We start from the raw sequence: 26,861 nt of genomic DNA on the forward strand, positions 1-26,861 counted from the left end.
TATCTAAATTTAAGATAAGTTTTTAAAAAGTTAATTATTTTGAGACAGGCACTGTAAAGCATGCCTGTAATCCCAGAGACTTGGGGGGCTGAGGCAAGAAGATCACAAGTTTGAGGACAGCCTCAGCAACTTAGCTAGCCCCTATCTCAAAATGAAAAGGTCTGGGAGTATCTCACTGGTAGAGCACCTCTGTTTAGTGCCCAGTACAGCAACAGAACAAAACAAAAGTTAATTATTTTAGAAATTATAAATAGAATGAAATTGAAATGTGTAAAATGGTATAGAGTGAGAAGTAAGTCCTCCATTGTTCCCTGTGCCTCAGCTACCCGGACTTTTTCATGAAGGTGGCTGTTGTTACACATTTCTTATGCATTGTAAGGATATTCTGTGCTACTATAAGCATATAGGACCTGGTCTCAAAATAAAAAAGGGCTGGGGATATGTGCTATAGTGCTTAGCATGCTCAAGACCCTGGGTTCAATCCCCAGTAATACACACAGAAGTTAATAAGCATATACGTAGAGTCATGCATGAGTGTGTGTGTTCCTATGTATATATATTTAAAACTAATGATGCTGTATGCAGCACATTGTTGACTTAATATCACTAAGAGATCTTTCCCTATTAATATTTATACAGTTATCATTTATTTAGTGGCTGTAATAGTGTTCCATTTTATGAGTCCACCATAATTTTAGCCAATCAACTATTATGGCCATTCAACTTGTTACCAATTTTTTATGCTTACAAACAGTGCTGCAGTGAATGTCCCTGTATCTTTGATGTCCCTTATATGTGGATGTCTCTGTAGGATAATTTCCTAAAAGTGGAATTGTTGGGTCAGTGATATGACAATTTATAATTTTGATAGGTATTGTCAATTTCTTCTTCATGGATGTTATATTTCCATCCAAATATAGAAGTACACCCATTTCCCCTTTCTCCAGAATATGTTAGTATTAAATTTTATATGTAGATACAGATATATGCATGAGGACATATCTGCTTATACATAGAAATGATTGTTGGGCCTCAAGCATGCGAGGCAAGCACTTTACCACAAATTATAACCCAAACCCCTTGACTGTGTTTAAATTAGAGAATCATAAAGTTAGCATTCCAAAGTCAATTCTTTTCCAAGGCTAGCTTAAGGCTAGCAAAACTGAGGAATTTTGGTATTTCATTGTTTTATGTTTCATTTCTCTTAATAAGTGAAGTTGAGCAGATTTCCACAGATTTAAAAGCCATTCATATGTTAAATGTTTTATATAAACATGAAGAAAAAGTCTTATAGTCTTATATTGTGCATATGAATTCTTTGAGTTTTTTTTTTTTCTTTCCAAATCACCATTAATTCTTAGAATTAGACAACATCAAATAAGAGTTCTTTAAATGCCTGACCATAGGTGTTTGGTGTTCCTCCTTCCCTGTAATAAAGAAATGTCTTGAATTCAAAGCTGTGGGTGGATTCATTACTATTGAAAGCGAGAAGGGAAGCTCCCACTTACACCTTGAAAGTGGTAATAATAGTAGCACCTCTAGCTGAGCTAAAATTGATGTCGTTGTAAAGGTGTACACTGGAGTTTACTATGTATTTCTTTTAGAATTTGGACTAATTCTTGAAAAAGTAGATTAGCATTTGAATGTTTTCCTTGTTCACAGTTAACTACATTTCCTAAATCCATTTGTACAACACAAGGATCAGACTAAGGGTGATCCTTAGGCTTTTCTAAATCTTAACGCTGATTCTGATCTAATTTTATCAGGTGGAAAGCCTTGACCTAGATAATAGCTGCTAGTGATTGATTGAGTTCACTTATTTAAGCATGTGACTTACTCATGTGTTTTCTAATGTATATGTATGCAAAGATGTTAGGAATGTGGAGAACCCCAGTGTTGGTTTGCTAGATGTAATATTAGGTAGTAGTTGTGTAATTAAGAATTCAAATGTGGTATAGTTTACTTATGTAAATCAAATTTAAAAAGTAGAATGTTTAACTTTTCTTATCTGTACCCGAGGTAGAATGTTTAACTGTTTTTATCAGTTTATAATAAAATAACCCTTTGAATGTATAATTCATTAGAAAATAATGAAAACACAATTGAACAGTGGTTTGAAAGAATGGGTATTCTTTTGTTGCTGGAGTAGGAGTTTAAGAACTTATCCAAGTAAGAATAATGGTGATGATTATGATGATGATAGATCTTAGCTGACTTTAAGCGCTTGCTTGTGCCAGTCAGTGTACAAAGTGCTTTATACACATTTTTCATTAAATCCTTATAATAGGGGCTGGGGTTGTGGCTCAGTGGCAGAGTGCTTGCCTCGCACCTGTGGGGCACTGGGTTTGATCCTCAGCACCACATAAAAATAAATAAACAAAATAAAGATTGTGTCCATGTATAACTAAAAAAACAAATTAAAATAAAAAAATCTTTATAATAATTCTAAGGGAGGTAGTCTCATTCCTTTTAGGTGAGGAAGAGACTTTGAGAGAAGTCCAGTTACCTGCTCAAGGTCAGGAAGGCATGACCAGGCAGTTGAAATACCTAATATTCAAGGTAGATGATAGACTTCCTTTTTTCCAATGAAGATCCTGCAGGAGAGGAGAAGCTGCCACAGCAGCTCCTTTTACTCAGGTTTACAGCTTAATCATGCCTATTTCAAGATCATCTGATCTTTTACTCAGCTGTTAATTGCTTGAGTTCAATCTTATATTATCTAATCTAAGGAGAAGGTACTTTCTTAGGAATAGCCCTTCATAAGATAGATGACAATCTAAGGGATTATTATAATTAAGAATCTTTTTTGCTGAATTCAGAAGTGTAGTATGTGTTTATTGAATATATATGCTTTATATATATTACCTGTTTAAATCGCAACAATCATATGAGTTAAATATTATGTCTCTCTTATCACTGAGGAAAATGAGGCTTAAGCCTTGCACTGAAGAATAATCAGCTGGGAAATGGTAGAGCTGGGGTTTGAACCCTAGCATTCTGATGTCAGATCTCATTCTCATAACTTACGTTGGTAACATTTTTTTCCCTAGATCTTTTTTTTTTTTTTTTTGACCATGCATTCACTTTGTCCCTTCCTTCCTATCTTTTTCTCCCTCCCTCCTTCTCTCTCTCTTTCTTTTGTGGCATAAAGATTGAACCCAGGGGTGCTCAACTACTTAGCTACATCCCCAGCCCTTTTTTTTTTTAAAGCATTCATTTTTTTTTTTACCTTTATTTTTATTTATTTATTTTTTTATGTGTTGCTAAGCGTCGAACTCAGCTCCTCACATGTGCTAGGCAAGCGCTTTTCCACTGAGCCACAACCCCAGTGCTCCCAGCCCTTTTTTTTTTTAAACTAATTTTTTTATTCATTTCTTTTTAATTTGTTCTAATTAATCCCAGCCCTTTTTGTTTTTATTTTGAAACAGGGTCTTGCTAAGTTGCTGAGGCTGGCCTCAAACTTGTGATCCTTCTGCCCCGGCCTCCCAAGTAGACATATACTTCTTAATAATGTTCTAATAATTACATATTTGTGCTTATACCATATATTTAATTTTATATTCTCATACTTCACTTAATCATCTTAAATTCAACGTTATTAAAAATTCTTCAGATACTAGTTTTAACAGCTATAGAATATCCCATTTTATGGCTATACTGTAAATTATTTAAAATTGAGAGATAATATGCAATAATGCTATAGAGGTTAGATTCTAGAATGAGAGTGCATGGGTTCAAATTCTGGCTCTGACATTACTATATAAATATATAATGATCAGTGCCTTGGTTTACTTTTTTGTAAGCTGGAAGATAATAATATTTACACTGTAGAGTTGTTATGAGGATTAAATTATGTGTTATACAGATTAAATGAATTAATACATACCTGTAAAGTACTGCTTAAATTGTTCATTTAGGAAGCTTGTGAAAATAGATTTTGATTCAGTAGGTGTGGGAGAGGGCCTGAGATTGTATATTTCTGTTAAGTTCCCAAGTGTGATGTATTATACTTTGATTAGTAAGGGAGTACATGATGCCTGGCTCCTACCGTTTTCTGTTGATTACACCCAGGGCCTCTCGCATGCTTTGCATGTGTTCTACCACTGAGCTACACCCCAGCCCCAAGTACTCAATAAATATTTCCTATTAGGGTTGTTTCAAATAATTGAACTCTTAGTAGTGTTGTGTAGATTAAACCAGTGCCTATAAATCTTTACATTTCTGATTTTTCCAGGTGGGGCCTAGAAATGGATTATAGGGACTAAAATCTTTGGTTTCTCTAAATCATTCTTTATTTCCTCAACTTTTTTTACATTCATGTACTTGTCACTTAAGTATATGTGAAAGTTTCTGACTTAATAGAAGTTTAGCACTTAAAGGTGCTAAACTTTAAGCACTAGAGTGATACCTGTTAGTGAAAGTAAGTCTGCCCATCACTAACATACCACATTGTGCCCCCCACCCCATTTACGTGGCAGAGGACAGGTTTTTTTGATTGTCATAACTACTGGGGAGAGTCACCAACATTTAGATTTAGAGGGTAAGGAATTGAGAGGCTTAGGGTCTTCATAGTGTAGGATAGCAAAGAATTGTCCTATACCAAAAGCCAGGAACTTCCCATTGGGAATTACTGGTTCCATTCCCTTCCCTCCCCACCCCACCCCCTTTTTAAAAAATTAATGTGAAACAGACCTAGAGTCCAGGTTGAAAGTGCGATCCTCAGGCTGGCTTGTGGTAGAGCTACAGTTAGAACACCCACATCTAACCACCCAGTCTATTTCTTGCATTATTCTTTGTGACCCTTTCTTTTCTATTGAACTGTCAAGTGATAAATGATACTGTAGTAAGGTTAGTGTAATCATTGCCTTCTGTCTGAAGGGTTGTAAGGAGATCATATGTAATAAAATGGATTGACCTTTGATTCTTAGTCATCAAAATAACTTAAGATTTCTAAGTGTTTGATAGCCATCTTTAAGATAAGCTGAGAACTAATAGGATGTTTATAGCAGATGATAATACTCTTGCTATTTGGGATTGAGTTCTAGGTCCCTTTTCTGTCATTGACTTGTTGGGTAACTTCTGAGTCAGCAAAATTTTGTTTACAGTGCGCATGCACGCGCACTTTTTTTTCTTTCCCTTTTTGCCATGCTGGGGATCAGACACTTGGCTTTGCACATGTTGGTCAAGTGCTGTACCACTAAGCTACAATCTCAGCCCTATTTACCATATTTTGAACTGAACTGATTACCCATGAGTACGGGAGAATGAGGTTTTTTTTTTTTTTTGTTTTGTGCTTCATTCATATTTTTGTACTACTTAAAAAACTGTAAAAGAATGTATTATAAATACAAAATTGGAATATAAATAATTTATTTTGAAATAATTTTTAAATATTTTAATACTTCTGAAATCAGCATGTATCTTACTGTTTATGGTAGGTCACAATTTAATTGGCAGTGTTTTTTCTTCCTTAATGGTTATTCTGACACCATAGGGTTTACTGCAGGGTACTTCTGACACTGATCACCAGGGTTAGTGTTGACTTCAAATATTAAAGGGCATGGTCCTGCTGTGTGTGATGTTGCATGTCTGTAATCCAACCTACTTAGAAGACTGAGGCAGGAGGATCCTAATTTCCAGTCCAGCCTAGGCAACTTAACAAGATCCTGTCTCAAAATAAAAAATGAAAAGGGAGGGGGATGTAGTTCAGTACCAGTACCACTGGGCTTCAGTACCCAATACTGCTAAAAATAAATAAATAAATAGAGGACATGGGTCCTATTAAGATTGCCCTATTCCAGCTGCTCTTTGAGGGTCTCCAGGCCACTTGTATTTCTGAGTAATTGTTTACAGATTTGGAAGTTCCTACAACCCCCTTGGATTCAATAATTTGGTGAAAAGACTCACAAAACTCAAAAAGTTCTGTACTTACAGTTTTAATATAAGAATACAAATCAGAATCAGCCAACTGAGGAGATATAGGGTGAAGTCTGGAAAGTCCCCTGTGAAGAGCTTCTGTGCCTTCTCCCATTGAATCTGGGTCTGTTACCCGCTGGCACTTCACCAATCAGGAAGCTTTGCTGAACTTCAACAAATGTTTATTAGGGCTTCATTACAAAGCCATGGTTGCTTGGATCATTATCTATGTGCCTGAACTCAATCTCCAGCTCCTTGGTTTCCCTGCCCAGGTCAAGTTGGCACCAATCCTCAACCTTTCGTGACTGGCTCCCATCCTGAGTCACCTTGTCTCCTAGCTAGTAACCTAGCATGGGGCGGGGGGTGGGGTGGGTTTAAGAAACTGTCAATAGCAAAGACACTCTTCATTCAAGATTTAGAATCTATCTACGAACAAAGGACAATAATGGTGCATAAAACATAGTGTATCTTTCAAATGATGGCATATTAGTCATTATAAAATAATGGTAATTTTAAAACAACCTTTTTAGGTTCCATGGTATGGCTAAGTTGACATATGAAGTGTTTTGAGCTCTCTTCTACATAAATTATTTTAGTTGCATAAAATAATGTTTGTCTAAAAGATAATTGATTTTGTAATGAAACTGATAACAAGTTCAAAGGCTGATGTCATTATGTACTAGTTGTGTGACTCTGAATCTTGTGACTCTCCCAACCTCATTTTTCTTATTTGCAAAATAGCCATGGTTTTGTAATATTTTAAATACCTTCAGCACAGTGTCAAGTGTAAGTATCTGTATTATCATTTGAATTTTTCATGGTATTGTTGATTTAACATTTGCAGATTTTATCTTTGTAGGTGGAAAGGAATTGAGTTTTAATCCGAATTTGATGTAGGAATGCCACAGTGTTTTTTTGTTACGTCTTTGATACTATGTGTTACTCCATGTGTTGAATTTTAATAGTTTGTGCTTTTGCTCTCTACCATTACTAGAACTTTTTTTGTGTGTGTGTGGTGCTGGGTATTGAATTCAGGGCCTTGCACATACTAGGCAAATACTGTACCTCTGATCTACATCCTCAATACATAATTAGAACTCTTGTGAAATGATACTTAAAATGAAATTTACTCTTACATGTATCTTAACTATGTGCACTGTTCAGAATAAGAAATATAGAAAAATATTACTGTTGGCTAAGAGAGACAATCTGCTGTTGATACATTGATGCATTATGTGGCTTTTTTTTTTAAATTTTTTTTTCATTGTAGGTGGACCTAATACCTTTATTTTATTTATTTATTTTTATGTGGTGCTGAGGATGGAACCCAGGGCCTCATATGTGTGAGGCAAGCACTCTGATACTGAGCCACAATCCCAGCCTGGGTGGCTGGTTTGATGAGAAATAATCGTATGCACCTATATTCAGATTTACATAGACTATAGTATTGCCAACCTAAAGCAGTATTACCAGTAGTTCAACTGCTAAATGTAACTTTTTGTTGCTAGCATTACTATTTTCTACATTATTCTATTTTGCAGTATATAATTTCTTTTTGATTTGTGAGAAACTTAACAAATAGTAAATTACTAGCCTGTTAAACTTTTGGAACTTTGAAACAAAAAATTGAGCTGTAAGCATATTATAGCATTTCCCTCCCTGATACTCTACTCTCTTAAGCACATGAGTTTAATGAGTAAATGGAATTAATCTTTCATTTTACTTGTTTTTGTACTTCTTTAAACGTTACTTATTTACTCATTTATGCTAAATTAATGAGAGCAGATATGGAGGTCTCTTGTTTGTTTGTTTGTTTTTTTGCCATCAGGGAAAATACTTTAAGTATAAATATGTAAAGAGGATTTCCAAAATTTTTTAAAAAATATTTTTAGTTATAGTTGAACACAAAACCTTTATTTTATTTATTTATTTTTTATGTGGTGCTGAGAATCAAACCTAGTGCCTCACACATGCTAGGCAAGTGCTCTACCACTGAGCCACAACCCCAGCCTGAGGATTTCCAAAATTTACAGAGCCTTTTTTAGGCCAGGGAATTTGATCATGTAAAATATGTAAATTAGCGTTTCCATTTCTCTAAGTTTTCTAGAGAAAAATAGGAAAATTGAACAAGCAAGAGTTAGCTTGAAAGTATAATTATTTCTTTGTCCTGAATATGTGATCATTATATGGAATTATAGTATTTAAACACATTGAACTCTATATCCTGCAATAGTAGGGTTTAGGTGGAATTTGTATTATATTAGGAAGATGTCTTGGATAGTCCAGAGATTCTTTTTCTATTTCTTTCTTTCTTTTCTTTCTTTTTTTGGTAGTGGCAATCAAACCCAGGGCCTTGCACATGCTAGGGAGGCATTCTACCACTGAGTTACATCTCTAGACCTTTTTTATTTTGAAACAGGAGTCTTGCTAATTTGCCCAGGTTGATCTTGAACTTGTGATCCTCCTGCCTTAGACTCTTGAGTTAGCTGGGATATTAGTTATGTGCCACCATGCCTGTTTAGGTGACCTGAGTTCTAAAAGAGGGTGATAGTCAATGTGGCCCAATTTGATTCCTACAGGAGTCTCTTCCAGCATATTTATGATAGATGGCTCGCTGGTTTTGTGAGCAATTTTGAAAGACAGTGTGTTTGACTATTGAGCATCACTAGTTATTAAATCCTTCCTCATGTTTTAGTTCAAATCTACCTATGCAACTTCTCATTGTTACTCGTCCCATTCATAGGAGCAATATAGAGTAAGTTTTATTCTTCTTGACATCTGACGATATAGCTCTTTGCACCTTCAGACTCTGTTTTCAACTTCATCTTCCTTCAGTATTCTTCTTATTACATGGTTAGTTTACTCTGCCAATATGCAGAATATTAAAAGTTCCTCTTAAAAATAAAAAAAATCAAAATAAAAAAATTTTTTTTTCAGCAAAATTCTACCATTGTGCTGGGAAAATGCCTAATGAATGCCATAGACCCTTGTGAATTTTTGTTTCCCTTTGGCTAGGGGTTAATTGATGTTTTTTTCACTGAAAAGCTTGTTTTCACTTTCATTAAATTCAATATTTATTGATCTTTATGAACTTTATTTCCCTTTGGTCTTTGGTTCTTTGTAGTAGTTTGTTCTGAGTTTATTTTATAGTTTCTGGAATCTAAAAGACTGAAGTGAGTAGCAGATGGTTGTTTTATTTTTGTCGTTTTTGCACATCAGCTTGATTTCTATTCCTCAGTTACCATTTTGATGCAGTTGTTTACATGCAGCTTTGTAGTGTTCCTGTTTCATTACATTTTTTACTTAAGTATTATTGCCAACAGCATTTTACAGTTTTTTAACTATCAAGTACAGATGTCCTTTTTATCTTTTTGCCATGATGAGAAGTATATAATTTTCTTCTAATCAACATAATGCAGTTCTAATCCTAAACTTTTTTAGAATTATAATTGTCAAGTTTTTTTAGAATTATAATTGTCAAGTTATTGTGAATACTTTGTACATGTAAGATATTTTACTATATACTTTGTTATGCAATATCTTGTTGTAACTAAATAAATTTAACAATACCTCTTTGAGTTAGATTTTTATTGCTTACTCCCATTTTACTGATGAGGAGTTTAAAACAAGAAGGGTAAATAATTATACAGTGGCATGCAGTTGCTAAATGGTAGACTCAGATCCAGGCAGTCTAACTTGTAGCCCATATTCTTAACCCCATGGAAGCAGTAATTATAGTTTGCTTTCTGATAAAAACATTGTGAGAGATCTGTCTTGCTGTTTTGACTGGTATAGCTAGCACCTTCTGTCCACATACAAGTTGATCTTTTTGTTTTAAAATATTTTATAAGTATTTATTTATTTATAAGTCTGTTTGATTTAAAATACAGTGTCACCAGGGGCCATAAATGATTACCAGACATTTTGGTTTTATCTTAGCTTTTAGTGAGGATGATTCTGGGGGATTTATTGGGCTATTCATTCACCTATGAAGCTGGTAGAAATATATAGCATTTGGAACAGTAGATAACCCTAAAGTCTACACCTATAGTTGCTTGTATAACTTATATGAAGACAGTTATGGCCAAGTATTACCTTTTACATATAATAATTTTACTGCCTTTAAAATTGACCAAAGATTTTCAAAGCATTCTGCAGGGTCTCAGAGATTCTTTAAAGGCGTATTTAAGGTCAAAACTATTTTATAGTAAGATATTAATTTTCTTTTTCATTTGCAGTCCCTCATGTGGAACTTTCTAGAGACTGGGACATGATATCTCAACAGAGTGAAGACAGAAGCAGATTTGAGAATTCAGCTTTCTTATATTAAACCAGTGGTTAAAGTTACAAAAATATAACTCACTAAACATTTTTATTTTTGAAAAAAAATTTTAAAAAATTTGAAAATATTTTTGTTAATGAGCTTATTATTTTAAGGCAAATGAATAAATCTTTGGAAATTCTTAATTTTAATTTCTAATATGTTAAAAATCTATGGAGTATGCTCCATGTAAACAGAAGCCCTTTGAGGTTCTCAAAGAATGTAAAGAGACTGAGCTGGGTGTGGTGGTACACTCCTGTAATCCCAGAAATTTGGGAGGATACAGCAGGAGGCTCACAAGTTAAAAGCCAGCCTTATTAACTTAGTGAGGCCCTAAGCAACTTAGTAAGACTCTGTCTCAAAATAAAATATAAAGAGGGGAAGGGATGTGATTCACTGTTTAAGGGCCCCTGGGTCCAATTCCTGGTACCCACCACCTCACCCACCCCCCCGCCAAAAAAAAAAAGACTAAAACTTTGAAAACTGCTTGTTTAGTAGTTGTATCATATGATACTGAAGGAGATCTTGACCTAGAAATTTAAAAAAACAAGTGTATCAAAAGATTAAAAAACTAAATGAAGGGCTAGGAATATAGCTTAGTTAGTAGAGTGCTTACCTCACATACCCAAGGCCCTGGGTTCAGTCCCCAGCACCATACACACACACAAACAAAACAAAACAAAAAATCCCCAAACCTAAATGAAGCATTTTTATTACTTACCAAATGTTTTTCTTTTTATTGTGTGAGCAGGAGACTGGAACCCACTGAACGACCTCTTCAGATCATTTATGAGTACTTATCCAGGCTGGGATTTGAGGATCCTGTACGCATACAGGAGGAAGCTACAAATCCTGACCTTGGCTGTATGATTCGATTTTATGGTGGTAAGAGTTTATCAGTGGCTTTGTGAATATCTTCACTACTTTTAAGTTGATTATTTATGCTCCATCTGCCTTCAGCTTTTTAAAAATATTTTCTCAGAATCTATTTTTGACCTAGTTAACTAATGTAGTTAAAGACCATCAAGCTACAAGAAAAACAAAGGGTTAGGGAGTGAGGAAAGATTCTAAAGTATTAGCAGTAGTATCTTTCCTTTATATTTTTTGTTCTTTTATTTTGTTAATTTATAGTTATTTTTATACCTTTGCCAGAATTGTGATTGAATCATGCTTTTAGTATTGAGTTATGTTTTCAAGCTCCTGGTAAAGTCTGTGAACTTTTGGATAGCTCAGTAGTGTTGAAAAGTAGTGATTATCATATATGACTTGTCATTTGATGAATGTCAAATTTGTATATGGTGAATTCATGGGTTTTAAATCATGGATTTTTTGGGGGGTGGTGTGGGGTACTGTGGATTGAACTCAGGGGTACTCAATTACTGAGCCACATCCCCAGCCCTGTTTTGTATTTTACTTAGAGACAGGATCTCACTGAGTAACTTAGTGCCTCACCATTTCTGAGGCTGACTTTGAACTCAGTGATCTCCTGCCTCAGTTTCTGGAGTCCCTGGGATAATAGGCGTGTGCCACCACTCCTGGCTTAAATTGTGGATTTTAACTTTGTCTTCTCTTCTGTACATTCCCCACCTGCCAGACTGTTTCTCCATTTTATATATATAAATATATACGTGTGTGTGTATCTTATTTTAATAAGTCTTAATTATATATATATATTTATAATAAATAAATATATATTTATAAATATAAATTTTTATATATATTTATATATATATATATTTTAAAATACTGGAGATTAAACATAGGGATGCTTATCCACTGAGCCACATCCCCAGCCCTTTTAAAAAATTTTTATTTTGAGTCAGGCTCTTGCTAAGTTGCTTAGGACCTCACTAAGTTGCTGAGGCTAGTCTCAAACTTGCGACCTCCTGCCTCAGCCTCCTGAGTCATTGGAATTACAGGTGTGTACCACCTTACTTGGCTAAAATGAGATACTTTTATGAATGTATCTAATTCTATATAACCTACTAATACTACCACTAAGTAAAATTCTTTGAGCACTAACTGTATACCTTTATACTTATGAATTGTCTAAATTACTCATTATAGTCATGCTGTAGTAGCTACTAAACTGTTTTACAGATGAGAAAACTGAAGTAGAGTTTAACTATGCTCAATGTCATATTATTAGCAAGTGACAGACACATTTGACCCATAACAGTTTTGAATTTATATGACTCACTTACCAAACAAGCCAGGATAGTTAATTTATTAATGTATATAATCATGTGCTAAGATTCTTTGCTCTCCCCATCCTTTTTTGATTTAGTTTTTTCTGTATACTTATTTTTGTTTTTGATTGCTGTTATTGGGGATTGAACCCAGGGCCGCTTAACCACTGAGCCACATCCTCAGCCCTTTTTATTTGTTATTTTGAGACAGAGTCTCACTCAGTTGCTGAGGCTGGCTTTAAACTTGTGATCCTCTTGCCTCAGCCTCCTGAGCCACTGGGATTACAGGCACATGCCATTGTGCCTAGCTCTGTATACTTTTTATTTATTTATTTTTAGATGTTGATGGACCTTTATTTTATTGGCTTATTTATATGCAGTGCTGAGAATTGAACCCAGTGCCTCACAAGTGTGAAGCAAGTGCTGTACTGCTGAGCTACAACTACAGCCCCTAGCTTTGTATAACTTTTTTTAAGAATATTTATTTTTTAGTTTTAGGTGGACACAATATCTTTATTTTGTTTTTATGTGGTGCTGAGAATCGAACCCAGTGCCTCACGCATGCTAGGCGAGCGCACTACCACTTGAGCCATATCTCCAGCTCCCTAACTTTTTGATATAACTCTTAAACATATGATAAGTCAGTTTTATTTAATGCACTTCATATTTTACTTACTATTTTTGTCATTGTGCTGTTTTATGTCACAGTTGATTAAAAGTTGGTTTAATTTATTATATTACCATTAATTTCTGTCTTTGGGAATGGTCTGTGTTCTGTGGTCTTGCTTTTGTTTTGTTTTGTTTTTTTCCTTTTGCTTCTGTGTAATGATCATTCTGGCAAGATTTTTTTCCTTTTCTCATTTACCTTTGGCTGCAGCATATTAATATTGATCTGTAGCATATTAATTTTTTTTCTTTCTTTTTGGTTAAATATTCTGATTTGCAGCTATCCTGTATCCAGCGTTTGAGAATTAAAAACCCAAGGAAGAAATAAGTTTTGAAGTTAATTCTGGAAATAAATCCATGTTAAGGATTATTATGATTAAAGTCTAAGTAATTTTTGTATTTCTTAATTTCTTAGAGCATTATAAGATCTTAAGCACTATAAGATCTAGGGCCTGGCTAAGTTGCTGAGGAAGTTATTTCACTTATCACTTATGTAATACAATACTATGCAGTCCTAAAAAGATTGGGGTTGATTTTTTTCTTTAAACTGAAGTGGAATAATTTTCATTATCAATTAAGTTAAAAAGAAAGGTACAGAGAGTATATAGAATATGTTACTTATTATCTAACAAAGACAAGAAAATATACATTCACAGACATATATAGTTCTTAAATTCTTGAGTGATATGAGAGTGAATGAACAAATGAGGGAGTAAATTCCAGAAGAGGAAAATATAAATAAAATCTTTTGGTAGTTCATGGGGGGAAATGGTTGTTAGGTTAAAGTTAAATCTGAGAGAATTCATTAAGACTAATTTAAGGAGTGTACCTACTTAATGTCATATAACTTGGTTGAAATAAAAATCAACTTGGAATAGGTATATGCTCATTATCTGTGATTGAACCTGAGTTCTTCATTATACATTTTTAAAAATTTTTTTTTAGATTTTATTTATTTATTTATTTATTGTTATTTTTTTTTTATTAGTTGTTCAAAACATTATAAAGCTCTTGACATATCATATTTCATACATTTGATTCAAGCGGATTATGAACTCTCATTTTTACCCCGTATACATATTGCAGATTCACATCGGTTCCACATCCACTTTTTTACATACTGCCATACTAGTGTCTGTTGTATTCTGCTGCCCTTCCTATCCTCTACTATCCCCCCTCCCCTCCCCTCCCCTCCCCTCCCCTCTCCTCTCTCTACCCCATCTACTGTAATTCATTTCTCTCTCTGTTTTTTTTTCTCCTTTCCCCTCACTTCCTCTTATATGTAATTTTGTATAACAATGAGGGTCTCCTTCCTTTACCATGCAATTTCCCTTCTCTCTCTCTTTCCCTCCCCCATCTCGACCCTGTTTAATGGTGATATTCTTCTCATGCTCTTCCTCCCTATTCTGTTCTTAGTTGATCTCCTTATATCAAAGATGACATTTGGCATTTGTTTTTTAGGGATTGGCTAGCTTCACTTAGCATAATCTGCTCTAGTGCCATCCATTTCCCTGCAAATTCCATGATTTTGTCATTTTTTATTGCAGAGTAATACTCCATTGTGTATAAATGCCACATTTTTTTTTTATCCATTCATCTATTGAAGGGCATCTAGGTTGGTTCCACAGTCTAGCTATTGTGAATTGTGCTGCTATGAACATCGATGTAGCAGTATCCCTATAGTACGCTCTTTTAAGGTCTTCAGGGAATAGTCCAAGAAGGGCAATAGCTGGATCAAATGGTGGTTCCATTCCCAGCTTTCCCAGGAATCTCCATACTGCTTTCCAAATTGGCCGCACCAATTTGCAGTCCCACCAGCAATGTACAAGTGTACCCTTTTCCCCACATCCTCGCCAGCACTTGTTGTTTGACTTCATAATGGCTGCCAATCTTACTGGAGTGAGATGGTATCTTAGGGTGGTTTTGATTTGCATTTCTCTGACTGCTAGAGATGGTGAGCATTTTTTCATGTACTTGTTGATTGATTGTATGTCCTCCTCTGAGAAGTGTCTGTTCAGGTCCTTGGCCCATTTGTTGATTGGGTTATTTGTTATCTTATTGTTTAGTTTTTTGAGTTCTTTGTATACTCTGGATATTAGGGCTCTATCTGAAGTGTGAGGAGTAAAAATTTGTTCCCAGGATGTAGGCTCCCTATTTACCTCTCTTATTGTTTCTCTTGCTGAGAAAAAACTTTTTAGTTTAAGTAAGTCCCATTTGTTGATTCTTGTTATTAACTCTTGTGCTATGTGTGTCCTATTAAGGAATTTGGAGCCCGACCCCACAATATGTAGATCGGAGCCAACTTTTTCTTCTATCAGATGCAGAGTCTCTGATTTGATATCAAGCACCTTGATCCATTTTGAGTTAACTTTTGTGCATGGCGAGAGAAGGGGATTCAGTTTCATTTTGTTGCATATGGATTTCCAGTTTTCCCAGCACCATTTGTTGAAGATGCTATCCTTCCTCCATTGCATGCTTTTAGCCCCTTTATCAAATATAAGATAGTTGTAACTTTGTGGATTAGTCTCTGTGTCCTCTATTCTGTACCATTGGTCCACCCACCTGTTTTGGTACCAGTACCATGCTGTTTTTGTTACTATTGCTCTGTAGTATAGTTTGAAATCTGGTATCGCTATGCTGCCTGATTCACACTTCCTGCTTAGAGTTGCTTTTGCTATTCTGGGTCTTTTATTTTTCCATATGAATTTCATGATTGCTTTATCTATTTCTACAAGAAATGCCATTGGGATTTTGATTGGCATTGCATTAAACCTATAGAGAACTTTTGGTAATATCACCATTTTGATGATGTTAGTTCTGCCTATCCATGAACAGGGTATATTTTTCCATCTTCTAAGATCTTCTTCTATTTCTCTCTTTAGAGACAAATAGAAGAAGATCTGTAGTTTTCATTGTATAAGTCTTTCACCTCTTTTGTTAGGTTGATTCCCAAGTATTTTATTTTTTTTGAGGATATTGTGAATGGGGTGGTTTTCCACATTTCCATTTCAGAAGTTTTGTCGCTGATATACAGCAATGCCTTAGATTTATGCGTGTTGATTTTATATCCTGCCACTTTGCTGAATTCATTTATTAGTTCTAGTAGTTTCTTTGTAGACCCTTTTGGGTCTTCTAGGTATAGAATCATGTCATTCACAAATAGTGATAATTTAAGTTCTTCTTTTCCTATTTTTATGCCTTTAATTTCTTTCGCCTGTCTAATTGCTCTGGCCAGTGTTTCGAGAACTATATTGAATAGAAGTGGTGATAGAGGGCATCCCTGTCTTGTTCCAGATTTTAGAGGGAATGCCTTCAATTTTTCTCCATTCAGAAGATGCTAGCCTGAGGCTTAGCATAGATAGCTTTTACAATGTTGAGATAAGTTCTTGTTATCCCTAGTTTTCCTGATGTTTTGAACATAAAGGGATGCTGTACTTTGTCGAATGCTTTTTCTGCGTCTATTGAGATGATCATATGGTTCTTATCTTTAAGTCTATTGATGTGGTGAATAACATTTATTGATTTCCGTATATTGAACCATCCTTGCATCCCAGGGATGAATCCTACTTGATCATGGTGCACAATTTTTTTGATGTGTTTTTGTATCCAATTCGCCAGAATTTTATTGAGGATTTTTGCATCTAGGTTCATTAGAGATATTGGTCTGTAGTTTTCTTTCTTTGAGGTGTCTTTGTCTGGTTTCGGAATCAGGGTGATGTTGGCCTCATAGAATGAATTTGGAAGAGCTCCCTCTTTTTCTGTTTCCTGAAATAATTTGAAAAGTATTGGTATTAATTCTTCTTTAAAGGTTTTGTAAAACTCCACTGTATACCCATCCGGTCCTGGGCTTTTCTTGGTTGGTAGTCTTTTGATTGCTTCTTCTATTTCATCCATTGATATTGGTCTGTTCAAGTTGTGTGTATCCTCCTGACTGACTCAGTCTGGACAAATTGTATGACTTAAGAAATTTATCGATGTCTTCACTATCTTCTATTTTATTGGAATATAGGGTTTCAAAATAATTTCTAATTGTCTTCTGTATTTCTGTAGCATCTGTTGTGATATTGCCTTTTTCATCCCTTATGTTAGTAATTTGAGTTCTCTCTCTTCTTCTCTTTGTTAGCATGGCTAAGGGTCTGTCAATCTTACTTATTTATTTTTTCGAAGAACCAACTTTTCGTTTTGTCAATTTTTTCAATATTTTCTTTTGTTTGAATTTCGTTGATTTCCGCTCTGATTTTAATTATTTCTTGACTTCTGTTTTGCTGTTGTTTTGCTCTTCCTTTTCTAGGGCTTTGAGATGAAGTGTGAGCTCATTTATTTGTTGGTTTTTTCTTTTTTTGAGGAATGACCTCCAGGCGATGAATTTCCCTCTTAAAACTGCTTTCATTGTGTCCCATAGATTCCGATGTGTTGTGTCTGTATTTTCATTTATCTCTAAGAATTTTTTGATTTCCTCCTTTATGTCTTCTGTAACCCATTGATCATTCAGTAACATATTGTTCATTTTCCATGTGATGTAGGATTTTTCCTTCCTTCTTTTATCATTGATTTCCAGTTTCATTCCATTATGATCAGATAAAATGCATGGTATTATCTCCACCCCTTTATATTTACTGAGGGTTGCCCTATGGCATAATATATGGTCTATTTTTGAGAAGGATCCATGTGCTACTGAGAAAAAAGTATATCCACTTGATGATGGTTAATATATTCTATATATGTCAGTTAAGTCTAGGTTATTGATTGTGATATTGAGTTCTATAGTTTCTTTATTCAACTTTTGTTTGGAGGATCTGTCCAATGGTGAGAGAGGTGTGTTGAAGTCACCCATAATTATTGTGTTGTGGTCTATTTGATTCTTGAACTTGAGGAGAGTTTGTTTTATGAACGTCGCAGCACCCTTATTTGGTGCATAAATATTGATAATTGTTATGTCTTGTTGGTGAATCGTTCCTTTTAACAGTATATAATGTCCTTCCTTATCCCTTTTGATTAACTTAGTCTTGAAGTTGATTTTATTCGATTTGAGGATGGCCACCCCTGCTTGCTTACGAGGACTGTGTGCGTGGTATATTTTTTCCCAACCTTTCACCTTCATCCTGTGTATGTCTTTTCCAATCAGATGTATCTCCTGGAGGCATCATATTGTTGGATTTGTTTTTTTAGTCCATGTTACCAGCCTATGTTGCTTTATTGGAGAGTTTAAGACATTAACGTTTAGAGTTACTATTGATATATGGTTTGTACTCCAGCCATGTTTGATTATTTATCTTTTTTTTTTTTTTAATTTGGTTTGTTTCTCCATGATTAGCTTTCCCTCCGCCCTCGGGCTTTACTGAGGTACTTCCCACTGTTGGTTTTGGTTATTGTTTTTCATTTCTTCCTCATGTAGTGTTTTGCTCAAGATGCTTTGCAATGCTGGTTTTCTGGCTGCAAATTCTTTTAACTTTTGTTTATCATGAAAGATTTTTATTTCGTTGTCGTACCTGAAGCTTAATTTCGCTGGATACAAAATTCTTGGTTGGCATTCATTGTCTTTCAGTGTTTGAAATATGTTGTTCCAGGATCTTCTTGCTTTCAGCGTCTGTGATGAAAAATCCGTTGTTAACCTTATTGGTTTACCCCAGAATGTAATCTGCCTCCTTTATCTTGTAGCTTTTAATATTTTCTCTTTGTTCTGTATATTGGATATCTTCATAACAATGTGTCTTGGCGTTGGTCTACTGTGATTTTGTATGCTTGGTGTCCTGTATGCATCTACAATTTGTACATCTGTTTCCTTTTTTATTTCTGGAAGGTTTTTTATAGTTATTTCATTCAGCAGGTTGCTCATTCCCTTGGTTTGAACCTCTATACCTTCCTCTATCCCGATGACTCTTAAGTATGGTTTTTTAATGTTATCCCATATCTCTTGGATGTTTTTCTCGTGATTTTTTTACCAGCCTTTCTGAGTTGGCTAGACTCTTTTCAAGATGATATATTTTGTCTTCATTATCTGACGTTCTGGCTTCTACTTGCTCTACTCTGTTAGTGATACTCTCATTTGAGTTTTTAATTTGGTTTATAGTTTCCTTCATTTCTAGGATTATTTTTGATATTTTTTATAATCTCTATCTCCTGATAAAGATGGTTATTTGCTTCTTTTATCTGTTTATGTAATTCATTTTCAATGTTTTCTTTCATTGTTTGAATTTGCTGTCTCATATCCTCTTTAAGATTCCATTCCATCTGTCTAAGGTATTCCTTGAGTTCTTTATTTGACCATTTTTCTGATGCCTCTAGTTCCTCCTGAATATTTAGGCTGTCCTGCATTGTTTGTACTTCTTTTCTTCCTTGCTTTTTCATGCTGCTCATGTTACTTCTTGTTGTGTTTGACTGCTGAGTTACTGTTTACTCCTATAAATTTATTTGATGCTTGGGAGGAAAGGTATTAGAAGGGAAGGGAAGAAGTCACTAAAGCGAATGAGAGTAAACAGGTAGAATTCAAGGAAGGGGGAATAAGGAAATTGAAAAGAAATGAAAAGACAAAAGAAAAAAAATAGAAAATAAAAAAAGAAAAAAAATAATAAAAAAAAACAAAAAAGAAAAAAGAATTAAAAAAATTTAAAAAATTTTTAAAAAATAAACAAAATGAAAATTAAAAAAAAAAACCCAAATAAAAAAATTTTAATAAATGCAGTCTTAGAGTTTGATTAACTTCTCTTCCAGTAGGTGGAGCTGTGCCCACCGGGCCAAGCTTCTCCTCTCAATACGCGGGAACCAATCACTGTGCAGCAGCTCCTCCTCCCAGACTGGGAGGGTCTCCAATCCTGAGTGCCTAGGGCCTTTTCTTGTGTCTAGTTACTTCCCCACTTTTCCTCAAGCTAGGCCCTGCTCACGGGTGACGCTCACCACAATACTGGCTACACGCCAGGTCTGCTGCTCCCTGGAGCACTATTTTCTTGAACGACTGGGCGCACACTCCCTGTTTGCCATTCCTTCAGACCCTAAGTTTGTGGAGCTTGGGGCTGAGAACCCTCAGCGTATTTTGCTTGCCCTCCAGTAGCCATGCCCCCTGTAGCTGGTGCAAGAGACCTCAGTTGTCAGCACTGGTGGGAGCGGTAGCCGGTGGTCCTGCGCCACTCCTGATTCCCTTGGTCTGACTATCGCACTCATGGGAGAGCTGGGAGGGGTCCTTGAGGTTTCCCCGCTGTGTGGAGAGGGAAGGCTAGGGGTTACACACCTGTCGCCACTGGTTTCAATGAAGTTGTCTCCTCCGCTGCATTCTGGTGACATCAGTTCTCTGCCATGGTGGTATCCCATGCAAATAGCGACGGTTCATTCCCTTTGTCGGGTGACCAATGCAACGGGTGGGTCCTGACTGGCTCTCGCAAGCCCCGTCTCAATCCTGTGGCCACTGCCTATGAAGGCTCGGTTGGTATTAACCTCCACAGGTTCAGAAGGGCCGACCAGTTGTTTCCGCAGGATCGTTTAGTGCTGAGTCACAGCGGTTTGTCTGCGAGACGCAGGCGAATGGGAGCTTGAATTCAGCCGGGCTCGGTGTGTGTTCTGAGAGGCACAGACTGTTTGCCCCAGATCCATGTCAGCTCAGCATTGCCTAGTGATCCTGAGCAAACAGCGTTTAGACGGTTTAAGACTCCCTATGCCCACGCAGCTGAAGAGTTCAGAGACTTGATCTCTCTGCACCCACCGCCATGTTGCTCTCTTCATTATACATTTTTATTCTAGAATGGAAGTTAGGCCTTAACCAGTGGACTGCTTTTTACTCATTGAGAGTTATTTTGCATTCAGGTGTAGTGGTCAACAATTGACTTTGGTGCCACTAGTTTTCTGCCATCCCTAGATAAATTAAAGGATGACCGAATTTTAATATACCCTTAAGAGGATATCCTAGTGGAGTCTATGAGAATACCAGTTTATAGTACTTATATTTGTTAGTGGTATAGATAGGGGGTGTTAGGGAACTTCCTATTAACTTAGAGAAGTTAGTATAATTTTAATGAGAAAATTTCAGAAAAGAGTTTTTTAGCCAGGTATAATTGGTGGCTAATGCCTGTAATCTCAACAACTTGGGAGGCTAAGGCAGAAGAATTGCAAGTTTCAGGCCAACTTAGTGAGACCCTGTCTCAAAAAATAAGTAAACATATAAACAGGGCTGGGATTGTAGCTCAGTGGTAGAGCACTACTGGGCTCAATTGCCAGTATTGAGGCAAAAAGAAAGAAAGGAAAGTGGTTTGTAAAGTTAATTATTCTTAAAAATTGGCAATATATGCATCTGGTACTGAAACCAAAAGATAGGTAGGTGGGTAGACAGGTGAGTCTATAGGATATCTGTAGGCCTGTAACAAATTGCCTCAAAGCTTAGTGATTTGAAATAATAATGAATATTTGTTTTCTAGTGCCTGTGGACTGGAAATCTAGGAGCGGCTTAGCTGGTTCTTGGGTCTGATGAGATTATACTCATCTGAACGTTTTAGTGGGACTAGAAGATTCATGAATTTCAATATGACTCACTCAGGGCTGTTACAGATCTCAGTCCTTGCCAGTTTCTTCTTATGTAGACTTCTTCATAGGGCTGTCTGTTTTCACAGCCTCCAGTGATGAGACATATACATATACCTATGCATGCATGTGTACACATGGAGGACTCTGTCTTTTTGAAAAGTCACCAAGATGTGGACTACTTTGTTTATTAAGAAGTGAGTCACTAAATACAGCCCCCCTATATAGAGGGAAAGGGGAATTAGACATTTTTTTTTTTTTTTTGGTACCAGGGATTGAACCCAGGGGCACTTAACTACTGAGCAACATCCCCAGTCCCTTTTTGTATCTGATTTAGAAGCAGGGTCTCACTGAATTTCTTAGAGCCTTGCTAAGCTTATGAGGCTGCCTTTGAATTTGGAATCTCCTGCCTCGGCTTCCTGAACCACTATGTCTGGCTATACTCTAACTTTTGAGTGAAAATATCAAAGAATGTGTGTGATCAAAGCTTAAAATCATTGCAAAAAGTACTCCTTCCCTTTCACCTTTCTCCTCATGTTTTTCAGTTCCTGAACCCAGAGAAAACCGCAGTTAACAAAAGGAAAAATGTTTTTGAAATATTCTTTTTGAAGCAAATAGCTTAGTAATCAGCTTTAAATATTTTGTGTGGAGACTCTTGATGAGTCAGCTTAGTTAGAATACAGTGTTAATGAGGCTAAGGTCGTGAGGGCCTAAGTTCAAACTCATTTATATTGTGTTCTCTGGTAATAAAAAGTACTCAGTATCCCAGGCAGCCTTTAGGCAAATGCCAGTTATCAGTTGGACTGAAGAGGGAGTTCTGGGGCAGAAGGGCATAGAGTGGTACTCCGTGAAATTCATAACAGAAAGTCACTTAGAGACAGGGTCTCACTGAGTTGCTTAGCTCCTCGCTTTTTGCTGAGGCTGGCTTTGAACTTGTGATCCTCCTGTCTCAGCCTCCTGAGCTGCTGTGATTACAGGAGTGAGCCACAGTGCCTGGCCCTGCCTGAATGTTTCTTTACCATGTTCTCTGCACACATTGTTTAAACAGTTTTGTTCAAAGAGTATAAATACAAAGAAGAGAAGGCAGACACAGAAGAATCACATAGTATCTTTCCATATGTTTAAAGTTCAAAACCAGGTAAATCTCAGCCTTTTTGTTGAGAGATGTGTGGCAGTACTACTGTCTTTCTGTCCAAATCTGTTCTCTCTTTCTTCCTTGGTAACAGAATTGTAGTTGGCATATTATTGCCTAGCTCCACCTCATCTCCCAGCCTGTCTCCAATTAGTTGTGCACCTGTGACAACATTTTCTTCATGGCATGGAGTGGAATTGATGAGTGCCACTTCTGTACCTGATCTCTAAAACTTCCAATGAGTGCTTCTCAGTGTTCTTTTCTGGGGGCTAGGATGGCAGTGATTCAAGTAGTATTTGAAATACAGTGTTGAAACTGGCAGAGCCACCATCAACCTGAGTTTCTAAATGACAATATTGACTTCTGGTTATTCAGAATTCCCAACTGGACAGAAATAACTGCCTGTTGTGTTTGAGCGAGCCATCACATATTATTTGCCATAGCAATTTAATATAATGTCATAATATAGGTTGTATACACAAGTGACAAAAAACATAAAGAGAGCAAAGAAAGGATTATTATAAAAGTCAGGGGATTAGCTAGTTTCTAGGGTTCAGGGGGAAGACATTATTCTTACAAGTAGAATTTTTGAGTCATTACATACCCAAATTTAGTCGAAATTTTAAATTTCTACTAAATATTCCAAATTATACAGCTAGGCAATGCCAGTATGTACTTTTTGGCATTCATTTGAGAGTACTCATTTCCCTTTGCCAATATCAGGTATCATTGTTAAAATTAGTCTTTGCCCCAAATTGCAAAATATACTCTCTTATGTTGATTTGTATATTTTAAACTTCTTTGTTAAAATGTAGGGGTAATATAGAAAATGCCCTACCACCTGAATGCAATTACTTTTTTTATTATATATTTCTTAGTCTTAGTCTTATTTTATGTGCATATTTTCACATTTAGAATTATTGTGTCCATACATTTTTCCCCCTTTTAATACATTGTGTTTGCTGAGTGTAGTGTCACACATTTATAATCCTAGCTACTTGGGAGGTTGAGGTAGGAGGATTCCAAGTTCCAGGGTGATCTGTTTCAAAGTAAAATAAAGAAAAAGGGCTGGGGATGTAGCTTAGTGGTAGAGCACTTGCTTAGCATGCATAAGGCCCTGAAGTTCAATCCCCAGCACCCCAAAACAAACTAAAAACAATTATTCAAGTAAAATATAAATATAATATTGCTATCTGTAGCATTTTATTTTCTTATAATCACCTTCCAAACCCACTAACTGCTTTGTAGGTAACTACTACTATCGATTTGGCATGTATCACTTCAGGATTTTCTAACTCTTTTTCCTATATAATATACATTTATAGAAATGCATGAATCTTATTTAAATAGATGTTATCAGTTGGGTTTGGTTCTTTGTGCTTTTTTGACCCTACTACCTAGGTTAGAAATCTTATCAGCATTTAGGTTTCTTCGGGTATTTCTTTAAGTTACATTGTATTGAATATAGTCAATGTATGTAAATGGCCTATGTAACCATTTTCTTAACCATAGAAATTTACATTGTTTCTAGGTGTTTGGCTGCTAAAAACAGCATTATAGTAAAATGTCTCTTTGTGTACCTAACAGAGCGGATCTCTATACATGAAATTGTTGGGTCATAGAATGTTCACACTTAAAAATCTTAGTAGTTATTCCTGCAGAACATTTTTTTAATCTCATTAGTGTATCAGAGTGCCCTTTGTTTACAGTATAACCTTTCAGTATTATTACACTATTAAGTTTTTATTAATCTGATGGAGGAAATGATCTCATTGTTTTCATTTTTGTTTCCATGATTACTTAGTGTGATTGAGAATTAATTTATATTTTCATTGAGTCTTTATTTTTGTTTGAATTCTATGCATATTTCTTTTTATCAAGTTGAATTAAAGGACTTCTGTATATCTTCTGAATATACATCTTTTGGATTCTGTATTTGGGACTGAATTTTCTCCAGTCTGTAATTCTTAGTTTGGCTTACTAGTTTTTATTATGTAGACATTTAAAATTTTTATTTAGTCATACTTTTTTTCTTGTGCATTTACATTCCATCACTGTCCTAGGTCATAAACATATTCTATGTTTTATTAAGTACTTTTATATTATTAAAATATTGAGGTAGGGATATAACTACTTTTTTCTCTATGGATAGCCAGTTGCGTCAATAGATTTGTAGAACAAGAGATTTAGGTGGAATGATCAGCAAGAGTGTTGGTTATGTGAAAAAGGGAGTTTAGGAAGAGAACCCAAAAGTTGAAGCTGACTCTGATTTTAAGTCTGGATGGCTTCAGGAGAGAATAGAACTTGAATTTTAAGAAGCATTTGGTTTGCAGGGATGGTCATGACTTGATTTAGGGATTTTTTTTTTTTTTTTTTAGTTGTAGATGGACACAATACTTTATTTAATTAATTAATTAATTAATTAATTATTTTTATTGGTTGTTCAAAACATTACAAAGCTCATGATAAATCATCTTTCATACATTTGACTCAATTGGGTTATGAACTCCCATTTTTACCCCAAATACAAATTGCAGAATCACATCGGTTACACACTTACATTTTTACATAATGGCATATTAGTGACTGTTGTATACTTTATTTTTTTATGTGGTGCTGAGGTTAGAATCCAGTTCCTCACACATGCAGGTGAGCACTCCACCACTAATCCACAATCCCACCCCAGATTTAGGGATATTTAATTTAAGTGGTGGTAAACACCCAGTTGGAAATGTCTGGCAGAGAGTTGGAAATGTGGAACTAGTAGGAATTACAGATCTGGAAGAACCAAACTCCCAGAGGAAGGTGAAATTTACACTAGGTGAGAGGGCTGGCTTAGAATAGGAGAAATGGCTGTTTGATGAATCCAGTGTTGACATATAAAGTTTTATTAAGAGTAATATAATTTTGAGTCTTTGAAGTAATTTCCTCATATTACACATGAGGAAACACATGGTTAAGTGGGCAAAGTGATGCCCAGACTTACATAATAAGTTGTGTGGAGCTATCTGGAGTACAACTTGGTTGTCCCTACTCCAGGCTTACAGTTTGTACCAGCTGGTATCCTGCTTCTCCCCCTATTTCTGTGTATGGTATTTGTCTGTTTCTGGTACATACGTGTACCAAGAACTTCATATCTCTTCTGTCCCTGTGTGCTGTTTTGGTTACTGTATATCAGTCCTATAAAGACTTCTGATGGGAAAGGGTGCTTACAGAAAGAGAAACTCATGCATACTTATGTCGCCTTCTGCCACTGTGATTGGAACATTTGATCAAAATATCAACCATAAGCTTTTCCTCATGAGGGACAAAGATGGAAGATTGTGTACAGAACTAGAGAACCCCCATTTCTTACTTTCTTCCTTCTAGGATAGAATGATATCAGTAGTGGCTATCATTTAGTCCATACTTCTTTTGTGCCTAAAATTATTGTTACCTTACATGATCTTTTTTACAAGAATCTTTTGAAGGTATGGGATTAATAAAATCCAAACTTACATGATAAAATCTAAACAATATAAATGAATAAAGTAAGGCTCAGTGATAGTTCAAAGAAACAAAGTTGTGTACAGAACCAGGATTTAAACTCAAGTATGTCTCATCTTGCTACCATTCTCTGTACATTTGAGAGATGGCTATTTAAATAGGAGGTAACAATGACATCTGACTTGTTCTGTAGTCTAAAATTTACTGTATTTCCACTGGGTAAGGTCCAAGATGGGTATTATTTAGGACTGAGATCTTATTTTGTAATACCTATATTGCTTGGTTACTTGTATCTAAAAATATGGTTGTTGAATATTGGCACACAATTTCTTTTTCCTTTTCATCAGTATACTGCTTCAGTGGTGGATACTGAACTATTGTTTTCTTTATAGAGAAACCATGCCAGATGGATCATCTGGATCGAATCCTGCTGTCTGGCATCTATAATGTACGCAAGGGAAAGACCCAGCTGCATAAGTGGGCTGAACGCCTAGTTGTTCTCTGTGGAACCTGCCTTATTGTTTCCTCAGTGAAGGATTGTCAAACTGGAAAGATGCACATTTTGCCTCTAGTTGGGGGGAAGGTAAGAATCACAAATATGTATTTTTTTAAATATTTATTTTTTAGTTGTACACAATACCTTTAT

General features: G+C 35.6%; 1 protein-coding gene across 1 annotated transcript in view; it reads left to right on the plus strand.

The window, feature by feature from the left end:
• Phlpp2 (PH domain and leucine rich repeat protein phosphatase 2) overlaps positions 1-26,861 on the plus strand; it is a 76,973-nt gene that overhangs the window by 7,336 nt on the left and 42,776 nt on the right. The window contains exons 3-4 of the mRNA XM_046434469.1: positions 10,989-11,122; positions 26,608-26,798. Of these exons, the coding sequence (XP_046290425.1) occupies positions 10,989-11,122; positions 26,608-26,798 (325 nt within the window). The remainder of the gene's footprint in view (positions 1-10,988; positions 11,123-26,607; positions 26,799-26,861) is intronic.

The sequence above is a fragment of the Marmota monax genome, unplaced genomic scaffold, assembly GCF_021218885.2.
Source record: "Marmota monax isolate L192 unplaced genomic scaffold, Marmota_monax_Labrador192_F-V1.1 WCK01_AAM20220418_F8-fsc00024, whole genome shotgun sequence".
Classification (NCBI taxonomy): Eukaryota; Metazoa; Chordata; class Mammalia; order Rodentia; family Sciuridae; genus Marmota; species Marmota monax.